An 11,973-nucleotide genomic window follows, 5' to 3' on the forward strand; every position below is an offset into this window, starting at 1 on the left:
GTCCAAATGTTATCTCATTCACTGTCACATTCAACTCAAAAACACTATCTCTGCCACACTGTTCAGTCATGCTAATAAAAAGAGATAACCAATTGCAAAATTTAAGGGGTAAGACTAATTTAATGTCACTAATAGGAAAATAATAATGCTTCCCCCCAAAACGAAGGGACAGTGAGTTGAAGGGCCCTGAGGAGATTTTCTGGAATACTGGAATGTTCTATTTCTTCATCAGAAAGATGATTAACTATATGTTGTAATTTTGTGAACACTCTAATTTATGTGTGTACACTTATAACTATTAGAAAACAAAGACCTGTTTCATAACGATCAGTGACTGAATTACATAAAAATTTTTTTCAGAAAAATTACTGCCAAAAATCAGTGTTTTTATATAACACTTAAGAAATTCAGAATGATTAAAATAGAAAGGGATCCCAGTTCTTCAGAAACTGAGGCAGAAAGATCATGAGTTTGAAGTCGATCTGGGTTAAGTTGAAAGACCCTTTCTCAGAAACTGAGAGGGAGAGGGAGAGGGAGAGGGAGGGAGAGGGAGAGGGAGAGGGAGAGGGAGAGGGAAGGGGGGGGGAGAGAGAGAGAGAGAGAGAGAGAGAGAGAGAGAGAGAGAGAGAGAGAGAGACCAGAAAAATATCCCCCAAAAGTAACTCAAATGCAAAAATAAAAAATAAAATAACATGCAAATGAGTTATTTGGAACTTCCTGTATTATTATTTAAACTTTGCACCTGGGATTCTCATACTCTAGCAATTTAGTACTTCTTTACCATCTCTCTGTTTATCTTAAGTTTTCTACCTATCTAACTTTCTAAACATGGCTTAGGCTCCGTGTGAATCTTGCTACATACAAGATTTTCTTTGTACATTTTATTGATATTTCCTTTCCTGTAGACTACTTATTTATTTACTTATTTTTTTTACAACAAGAGTTAGAATAAATCACTGTATAAATTTTGGCCAAATTTAGTCCAGTGGAGAAAAAATTTGCCTCATGAGTTTCTTCTATCTGTTGAGGTGTCATAAATGCCACTCCCATCTCCCTGACTCTTGTCGTAAACTGCACCAAACTTTGGCTGTATCTGTTGTTATAATATTTTCTGTCTTATGTTTCTGAAGATAAAAGACCATTTCATAGTGAAACTCATAAGCATCTGTCTATGGAGTTCACCTGGAATTTCTGCTTCTCCAGACTTTGACCACTCACTTGTCTTTAACCCATTTTTGTGTGTAGTATTTCCTTTAACATAGGCATGAAAGTTAGTTGCAGATTTTTACACTGTTTGAATTTGAGAGAAAATCTGAATAGACAATACGTTCCTGTTAAAAAAAAACAAGTAATACAAAATGATCTCCTATCAGATAAGAAGTGTCAATATTTACTTTTTTGGGGATTAACATCAATATCCCAAAGAGGAGTCTGACTGTACATTATGTTTGCCTCTGTAGATGGAATGTCTTGATGGATTCTTGCTATACAACCCCATCAGGGAACCCAAATGATGATATTCGATATGATCTCTTCCTTAGGTAAGTGTCAGAGATTTGTACTGATACCAAGACCAAGTTGTAGATAATGAAAATGGAAAATTTAGGTCAGATACACGAATTATGGAATTCGTACTATGGAAGCACAGCAATCTAGAGGAATTTTAGACACAAAATACTGATAACGCTATTGAATGAAAGTTGTAAATGAAGCCCACAAAAGTCAGAGCTATTTCATTGTCTTAGGAAAAGCATAGTTAGGATATCATTCAGTGTAGAAAGACAATAGGAGGGTATTACTTATCTGTAGCCATTTCATATCATCAGATATCAAAAGGAGAGTTAAAGGAAAGTAATGGTGTGAATAATTTAGGCCTCAAAGTGCAACATTCTTTTGCCCATTTATCAGTATTTAATAGGGAAGTGTAATATAGCCTATACTTCTTTTTTCCTCCTCAGTCAATAACTTCAGCTACACTTCTCAGTAGACAGTGACAGAGTGAATATAATCTCCATCTGGGGAAAGGGGTCATTGATCATAAAACATTCCATCATGATAATTTCTTTTCAGCATTTTTATCTGACAGCAGAACAGACTTCAGTGTTATGTAATGTCTTCTAAGTATGCTTATAAAACACATTCAACTCAGATCATTGCAGCTTATTGACACATGATGAGAGTAATATGTGGGAAACCCAAAGAATATATACTTTATTGTCTAAGAAGGGCTAAGGTGATGCTCAGAGAGCAGGGTCACTGCCACTCTTATATATATCCTATTACTGGAAGTATTCATCTGCACAAGAACTTTGGGGAAAAGGTCAGCATGTATCAAAACTCTATCCCTGAGCTTCTTTTTTGCTCAAGGCTAGCACTCTACCACTTGAGCCACAACTTTTTCTGTTTATATGGTACTAAGGAATTGAACCCAGGACTTCCCGCATGCTAGGCAAACACTCTACCACGAAGCCACATCCCCAGCCCTATTTTTAAAATTTGAAAGTTAGGTTTCATAATATTGAATATATTCTCATCTGCTGGTGTTATTTAAAATATTGAAACATAGAAATATGCAGACAAGGGTTCAAACAGGAGAGACTTTTCACCACATATATTTCTATACCTATTTTATATTATTTGGATTTTTTGAATTCTGTGAAAGTACAATCCTCCTATAGTCTGGCAGTAATATTGTGATCAGAAACTGATCTCTTTTTAATAAACCAGGTTACTCTTGTGATAATTAGTGAATTAGCATATGCACTTTGTAAGTGTCCATAACATAGCAAGCTTCACTTGGCTGATAATGTAATTAGGTTCCCTTTAATACTGTAGAAATCTAAAAAATCTAAAAAACCCTAATACATTGATACTATCACAAACATCCTGTTTTCATATTCTTTATGATATAGCTGTGACAAAGACCCTCAGACCACCGTCATTGAAAATGGCAGGAGCCAGCGGGGCCGGTTTTCATTTGAAGTGTTCCGTTTTGTGAAACACAAAAATCAGAAAATGTCCACTGTCTTCCTGCACTGCGCTACCAAGCTCTGCAGAGCTGACGACTGCCCCTTCCTTATGCCGGTGTGTTTTAAATTAAGTTTTATTCTAAATGATTGCATAGGTCTGCGTTGAAAGGTTATCAGATGTCATCATCTAATTTCTGTGTGCAAAATTATGGGCCGGACAGTTGGAAGAAGGGCTCACTCATTTAAGTAAGAATCTATTGAATGCTTACCTTGTGCCAATCTGGGCACACAGGGATGATGCACTAATGAATTCTGAACTCAATTGGCTTATGTTTTAGGATCATGAGATGACCGTAGAGAGAAGGAAGATAAAAAATATCTTCTGATGTAAATACTGACAAATACATGGGTGTAGTAAGAGTGATAGAGAGGGCAAGGGAGACATTGGGAGGGTGAGTAGAGTAGATGAAGCTATAATATAAAGAGAAATGATGCTCAGGGAGAAAAAAGAATGAGAAACGTTACATACAAGAAAGGATACTCAAGGTTACAGACATTCATTAAAGGATGGGCAGGGTATAGGATGATGAGAAAACTTGGGAACTGGGCTAGGCTCATGCTAAATTGTTAGACAAGTACCATATGGATAAATGCTATGATTGATGTGGATTGAATTATATGCGGCCACCATGTATAAATATTATTGATTTTTTAATTCTAAAATTCAGTTTGGACAGGTTAAAATTGATACTAAATTCTAAAATTCTGTTCTGACAGGTTGAATTAATACTGAATTCTAAATGTTGGTTCTTACAGGCTTAACTAATATGAACATTAAAATAAGGGAAGTAACTTTAAAAATCAGAAGTAGCATTAATGTTTATATTTATAATCAGTTCATGCATAAATAGGAAGTCATTTCTTTATAAGCATTGATTGCTTTTGTCCTAACTAGCTCTATCAGATGGAAGTTAGTACAAAGTTCACATTTACCATGGGTTTGTGCTGACCAACATTTTGGAGAAGAATTTATTGAAGACTTGAGAGAAATAAAAGCAGAAAAGTTTGATAAACACAAGGCTCTTTTTTCAAGAGAGTCACTAAGTTGTGTAAATTAATGAGGCGATGCACCATTACAGGGAGGAAATAAGAAATGTGACCCAAGCCAGGATAAGAAACACTGTAGCAGTTACATATGAAGTAATTATATAAATGCACAGAAGGAAATGAATAAAATTAAACATGTGGTATCTCTTTCAAAAGAATCTGCTTTCCAAATGGCCATAAAGAAACAATTTTGTGCTGGTGTGGAATTTCATTTGCTTTCATTAACACCTCAGATTTGTGGCCACAGAGAAAGGAGAGATGCTGCAAGCAGGACCACTTGGAGTCCCCAGAGCACTTCCGGAAGCGCAGTCCTCTCTGCTGGCCCCATCATTACTCGAAGTGGTATGAGCGATCCTCCCTTTGTCTTCAGAAATAGATATTTCCAAGATGGCTTAGGGCTTGGCTTCTAGTTTGTAAACATTAAACTGCTCAGAAACTTTAATTTCACAGTAATTTCCTGTTTGCTCAACTTTCACACAAAGGATATTGCCTTCTCTACCATTCCTTTTTCTCTGTGAGGAATCTGTGTCTCTTTTTCCTCACTGTTTCTCTCCATTTCTGTTTCTGTTTTAGCTTCCCTCTCCTCTCTGTCTCTCTCTGTCTCTCTGTCTCTGTCTCTGTCTCTCTCTGTGTCTCTGTCTCTGTCTCTCTCTCTCTCTCTCTCTCTCACGTGCTGGAGATATTTCATTACCCTTCCACTCTGTCCTTCCTGTTCTACCCTCTGCCCATGAAATGATGACTCACCTATACAAACTTCACCCATTTTTATACTCCTTTGCCAACCAGTTTCTGACTTGGCCAGTGGGTGGTGGTGTCAAAAGCCTGGACTTGGACAGAAAGGTGAAGCCATTAGCCCCATCAGACACTCGCCATACAGCTATTCTCTCTGAATTCCATAAACCTTTCTCTTAACTCATTGCTTAGGAAAGTGGACTTTCTCTTGTGAATTTACCACTTCTTTGTCAATAGTCCTGTTAAAGATGCATTATTTTTGTCAGTTTGAGTACTGTTTCCTTGCAAAATCTTGCATTATACACCACATCCATGGTACTCATTCCTGCACATAGGTTAACAGGAATATATAGACACAACTGTTAATACATTTATGTACCCATGTATAGAAATATCTGTGCGTATATGAATGTACACATATCCATAGGGGCTCTGCAAAGGAATACAGATTTAAATTGTTGTTGTTTGAGAAAATACACATGCAGAACATATACCATGGAGGTAAAGCTGACAAAAGCTGGTCCTGGGTCTAGCTTTTGTGTTAACGAAACATATGACTTGAAATTTTACTTCATTTCTTTAAGAAAATTATTCTTCATGTTTAAAATGAGGGCTTTAAAAAAGATTCTATAGTTGCAGGCTTATTTAACAAAAAAGAATGATTTTGGTTTAGATTATATATTAATAATGTTTTCTCCATCTTTATTAGCTGCAAGATTGTTGCCCTGCTTCAATTATATTGCCTTTGCCTTTTTTCCTCTGCTCATCTCATCGTTAAGGGCAGAAATAGGCATATAATTTAGCAAAAAAAAAATGGCTTTGGATAGAAAAATGCAGGCGATTGCTTTAATTATTCACTTCTCTGTGTTTGTAGCTCACCATTATTGGAAAGGAAACTAATGGACTCTTTAAATAATGCAAAAATTTATCAAATATGAAATTTCAAAATCAATCTTTACTCCCTGAGGTCTTGGTAGGTGTTCTGACTAGAAAATGAGTAGTTTGGGGTTTGTGAGAAACCTGACTCTTATATCTATGTAGGTATAAAAAATTGTCAATAGAATTACATTGGAAGAAAATTCAGATTTGGTTGCAAATAATTCGGAATGCTTCAAGGTATACAAAATAAAAAATTCTATGGAGCATGTCTGGAGACAGTTTGCTTTAGAAAAAGTACATTGATAGAGACATCTGTGTCTTTTCTGTTTATTTGGGATTTTTTAGTGTCTTGGGGTTTTAACAGAAGGTCTCACACTTGTAAGACAGGAGTACTGCCACATAGCCACTTTTCCAGCTCTATTTGTTTTGGGTAACTTTTTTCTTAATGACCTCCTCACTTCATCCTTACCTAGGTCAAATAGATATTACAATTTTTGACTAATTTGCTACTGCAAGATAGTTTTTAAAAATTGTTATTATTAAGGTATTATTGTTTCATAAGTCAGGGAGTAAGAACATTTCTTTTTGGACAATGTCACCCCCCTTTAGAATTTCCCCCAATTTCCCTATCCTGTCCTTGTCCACAAGTTGCATGGTTTATATTCCACATAGTATCTACTGAGTACCATCAAATGCAAGATACGTTTTAAAGAAGCCAAAACAATTTCCTAAGATCTTCAACTTTCAGTGAGGACTCACAGGAAAACTTGAATTCTAGCATAGCTGACCAGCTATTCTAGTTGTAGAATTCATATGTGCTATATCGAGTTGCTCAGGATGTCTATGCTAAGAATTCAGTAATTCAGCAAGCTGACACCACACTCAGATTTTTTGCTTTTCAATTTCTGCCCTGTTTCTATCACTTTCAGCACATTAGAGCTCTCTGAGTCCCCTTAGATTTGCCCATCATAAAATCTACTACGGAACCATGTTCATACCTCCAGGATTCCCTAATTTCTCTCTCAAACTCTCTGGCTTTGTTTATTTATTTACTTATTTTTATTTTGCTAGTTAACAGTAGGATAGTCTTTGTTTTTTTGGTTCTCATGTTGGCCGAACTGTTTCAGTGTCAACGTATAGCAATGTATACATCAAAATACTTTAATATTCATGTAAAATTTAAAATTCTACATGAACATGGAGTTTGGAATGTAAGCCATTTCTACTTCAGGCAAATGTTATACAAACATAATATTCACCTTTATGACCATGACTACTGCTTTTTGTTTTTGTTGTTTGTTTGTTTCACTTTATTTTTCACGTGGGGTGGGTGGAATCTATCTTCCCAGTCCTATGACCAATTTCATGTAGACAAGTCCAATTTCAGGCTTGATTTGCCCTCTTAAAAGCGCTGATAGTTGGAAGTTTTGCTCTATTTATTCATTGAACCATTCTTTTCCTCTTGATGTCTGGCTTAAGCCAAGTTAAGTAAGTTGTAAAACCTTCCAACTCTTATTTTGTCTTGCTTTTTCATCAAACCGAATTGGTTTTGGTTATTTTAATCCAACAATGCCAATCTTTTAGCTACTTATGCTTTAGTTTTTGGAATAGAAAATCTTCAACTTGACTGAAATATTCTTATATAAAGCTCCCAAATATTAAAACTTCCTAGGTGGGAAAATACCTATGGGGTACAATTTTATCACAAACACAAGGAAACAGTAATTTCTCGCTGTTTCATTAACATAAATTTTTATGGAGAAGCCCAAGCCAACCTCTTTTTTTTTTTTTTTTTTTTTTTTTGGCCAGTCCTGGGCCTTGAACTCAGGGCCTGAGCAATGCCCCTGGCTTCTTTTTGCTCCAGGCTAGCACTCTGCCACTTGAGCCACAGCACCACTTGTGGCCGTTTCCTATATATGTGATGCTGGGCAATCAAACCCAGGACTTCATGTATATGAGGCAAGCACTCTTGCCGCTAGGCCATATTCCTAGCCCCAAGCCAAACTCTTGTCCATTGGATATCAATGAGTTTAATGAATGGATAATAACTAATATGGGCATATTTCTTTAGCTTCTACATGTGACAGGCACTTTGCTAGGATCTGATCCTTAAACTTGGTCCCAAAGATCTTGGAGTTCAGAAGCCACAGGTGTTTTATATAGTAGAAAATAAAAAAATAAAGGCTTTTGAATTGATAATTATGGTTTGTTTAACTACAGAGAGATAAAAGATAATTAAAAGTAGTTCAATAAACAACAGAAAAATATTTATTCTTCATGTATCTTTACAATGATTACATTTCTCATTTATTCCATCTTTTTCTATGAGAGGAAGTAGATGATGACAGGTTATCTGCCATTTCTGGCTTTCCAACAGCTGTGGCACTGCTGTTCCTATGGATCCTCAGATAGCTATCCTTTGAAAAATCCCACCAGCTTTACTTTTCAATGTGTTTCAATACCAGAAAGTCTTTGTGTGCTTCTTTTAGCACATGCAGATCTGGATCTAAAGAAAGGAAGGGTGTGCTGACAAGAAGCTCCTGAGAATATCTAATTCCCCTTTCTTGGTTCCATAATGCTTCTTATCAGGACACAAAAGTTTGTAATTGCATAAACATTTACCAGAAAAAGCAATCTTTTCTGCCTTTTTTCTACTTTCAAATACAATGTCAAATAGTACTTAAACTGTCTTTGTTTTGTTCATCTATCTTCCAATGGTAGATTTTTTTTAAATTTCTACAAACTAGAGATTCTTCATTTAGCCTAGGACAATTTATTCCAACACATCTAAGACATAGGGAAATTTACTTTTATTCTACAGCCACGTCCTCACAGGCAACATAGGATATTACTCCCACAGAAGTTCATGGTGATTTGGGAAATGTAGGAGATATTCTGGTTTCAGGATGCAGAACTGATGGGGACTCCAGTCACATGGAGCTTATTATTATTTAGTACAAACTTTTTTGGTGGGTAATACTAGAATTTGAACTCAAGGCCTCACATGCAGGTACTCAACTACCAAATTATGCTTCCAACCCCTTTTTGCAATATTTATACTGAGATGGGGTCTAAACTCCTGTATGGGCTTGTGCCTAGACTGTTTTTTTTTTTTTTTTTTTTACCAATTTTAGGCTTTCTGTTATAGTTAGGTACTTTTCTGTTTGTGTTGACTTGGAATTTCTAGTCTCCAAATCACAGGCTCTAAAGTATCTAGATTTACATGTGCATTTCCAAGGCCTGGCTATAATAGAAAAAAAGGTTTTTAAGCTATTAAGTGTAATTTGTAAAAAAAAAAAAATGACAGAGAGAAGTCTAGAGCATAATATGTGCTCCTTTCATATTCCAGTGAGGCAGCTTATCTCAGGGAAAGAACACGGGAAATCTGGATTAATTGATGATAGTTCACACATCCCACTTCTATGAGGAGGTATATTTATGGAATAGTGTTGATTGGAAGCTAGGATCTTCCTAAGGGTGACCTGTAGTGAAAATTAGAGTTTCCTTTATTTGTCTTGTTGCAATGCATGCTGTATTAACTTTGAGCATTGTACTTCGGGATTAGATAGCAAAACTATCATTACAACCAAGATTCATGTATCTGAAAAGAAATGCCATCAGATACCTTATAAATTGCTCATAAGGTTCACCCACTATTTATTTCAAATTATAATCCTGGAGCTCATAGTTTGATACATTCATTTCATAACAATATTTCCCACATTTGGCTAGTTTATATTATTTTAGAAGGAGGATTATGAAATGGAATTTTGGTTTCAGCATATGCTTTACTCTGCTACAGAGTCTGAGACATATGGAAGCTTCTTTATCTGAAAAATGGGGCTAGCAATAATATCTAGACCACATGGCTACTGTGAGCATTAAATGAGCTAGCATATGAAATAGTACTTTATAAACTGTGTGGCATACATTTATTGTAATAATATTTATTCTGCAGCAATAAATAGTCAACGGCACACATGTTATGGATAGAAAAATAATAAAAAAACAAATTCATACCCACATGTTAACAGGGACATGAACTGCACTACTTCCAGAGCTCAAAAATTAATAGTGATACGATTACAAATTGGCTACAAAAATTGGGAAAGCAAGTAATTGTCCACTTCATCTACTGTATTTGCCAAGGAAAGTGAAAAATCAACAGCTTCCATCTTTTACTTAATAGTTGCAAATAAAACAACAGCTCAGGCTCAGGAATCATGTTTTTCTTTCATTTAGTTATTAAGTGTGAATTTATCTTCTTGGAATTTAAATGATGTTTGTGTAGATTATGTTTGTGACACTTGAGATGCAGTGACTAAGTATGAATATTTCTCTATAAAAGAATAACAAACGGTATGTTATAGGCCCATCAAAGATGTAATAGCTGTTAACAATTACTGGCCCCAGTAATATATGTATAGAGATAATAATGAAAGGTGGCAGGAAAGAATATAACACACACAGACAGCAGTTGTATTTGCATATTCAAGGCATTGGCAGTAAGTGGGCTTGGGGAACAAGGAGATGGTTAAATGCAGCACATATGGAAAAGAAAATGGGAAATCTCATCCATTTCTTCCCCCTGGCACTTGTGTGGAAGTAAATAGAAATGGATACTAAATGTTCTTGTGGAGCCAAAATTTTATAAAGTAAATAATTGGAGATACGTTGTCACTTGCATTTTTCTGTTTTGTTCCCTCAGATGAAACGCCAACCAACAATTCTCAGCTTGGTAAGATAATTTTATCATGTATTGCAAGTAAAAAGGCGATGTTTTAAGCATATCTAGTGATTGACTACAGTTAATGTTATGAGATCTATTTTTCACACCATTTTGTCTTTATTTTTGTTTTCATTTATTTGTTTGTTTGTTTGTTTGTTTGTCTGTGCTAGTCCTGGGTCTTGAATTTAGGGCTTGGGCACTGTCCCTGAGCTTCTTTTGCTCAAGGCTTGTGCTCTACCTCTTGAGCCGTAGTGCTAATTCTGCCTTTTTCTGAGTAGTTTATTGAATGTAAGAGTCTCATGGACTTAGAGCCCGTTTGTGCTGCCTTCCAACCATGATCCTCAGATCTCAGCCTCCTGAGAAGCTAGGATTACAAGAATGAACCACCAGTGCTTGGCTTCTTAATTTTTTTTTTAAGGACAGCTTACTGAGAATTTTTGATGGTATATGTGACCTATGATCAATTATTACAATATTTTACGGCTTTTGAGGTTTCTTTTCTTCTTTTTGTTTTGTTTGGTTTTGGTTTTGACTTTGGCTGCCTGTAGAATTCCAGGGTTGAGTTCCAGTCAGATAGGTTAGAGCAGAATTCCATGTCATGCTGTTGTGTTGTAAGATCCTGCTGAGAGATGCTTTGGAGAATCATAAGTTGGAAGAAGGTGAAATACACATGGTTTGAAGCCTTTCTGACTATGCCCCTGTCATTTCCTGCAGGTTCTCTGGGTGAGCCGCCTTTCCAGCTGAACGCCATCACCAGTGCCCTTATATCAGGAATGGTCATTCTAGGTGTTCTGAGCTTTTCCCTTCTCCTGTGTTCACTAGCCCTTCTCCACAGGAAGGGACCTACCAGTCTGGTGTTGAATGGCATAAGAAACCCTGTCTTTGAGTGACTACATCAGGTTCTGCACTCTGGGGAAGGTATTATTGACTGACTGTACTGTGTGTGACTGTATTCAGTGTACTATCTGTACTGAATGCCAGCCACATTTAGTATTTATAGGTCTGATAGGTTTCATGGTATAGCCCATCAGAAGACAATAGTGAAAGAATTTTGATAGCATGCCTATTGTCATCTGTACCTGTGGCCAACCCTAATTTTATGGCACAAGTGGGCTTTTTGAAATAACAACAACAAAAAATCCAGGACTTGGATATTACATGATTAGTCATACTTTATTTTATTTCGATCTTATTTTTTTTCCTTTTGTGGTGCTGGGTGTTGAACCTAGAACATTATACGTGGTAGGCACTCACTCTCATATTTAGCTACAACCCAGCCCTCAATTTTCTTTTGATTGTTTTAAGATATAGCATGTAAAGATAGAAGCAAATAGGATTTGTTGCATTTTTTCACTATGCATAAAAGCCCAGTGCAATGGTATTAAAATTGCTTTGTACGTGGACCTAAATAAAATGCCAGTTGCCTTTTGTTTTGTTATAGATAATTCCAGCTTGAGGTAAATATTAATTGGATTGGACTCTGGATACCTGAGATTTAACAATTTGTTCTATGACTTCCTGTATTTGGGGCTGTGTTTCATGTCTGATGACCTTCAT

General features: G+C 36.1%; 1 protein-coding gene across 1 annotated transcript in view; it reads left to right on the forward strand.

The window, feature by feature from the left end:
• Positions 1–11,306, forward strand: part of Zpld1 (zona pellucida like domain containing 1) — a 67,636-nt gene extending 56,330 nt beyond the window's left edge. Inside the window, exons 8-12 of the mRNA XM_048345980.1 lie at positions 1,461–1,541; positions 2,913–3,084; positions 4,310–4,418; positions 10,396–10,425; positions 11,131–11,306. Coding sequence (XP_048201937.1) covers positions 1,461–1,541; positions 2,913–3,084; positions 4,310–4,418; positions 10,396–10,425; positions 11,131–11,306 — 568 coding nt within the window. The remainder of the gene's footprint in view (positions 1–1,460; positions 1,542–2,912; positions 3,085–4,309; positions 4,419–10,395; positions 10,426–11,130) is intronic.
• The last annotated feature ends 667 nt before the right edge of the window (positions 11,307–11,973 follow it).

Source organism: Perognathus longimembris, chromosome 5, assembly GCF_023159225.1.
Source record: "Perognathus longimembris pacificus isolate PPM17 chromosome 5, ASM2315922v1, whole genome shotgun sequence".
In the NCBI taxonomy this organism is placed as follows: domain Eukaryota; kingdom Metazoa; phylum Chordata; class Mammalia; order Rodentia; family Heteromyidae; genus Perognathus; species Perognathus longimembris.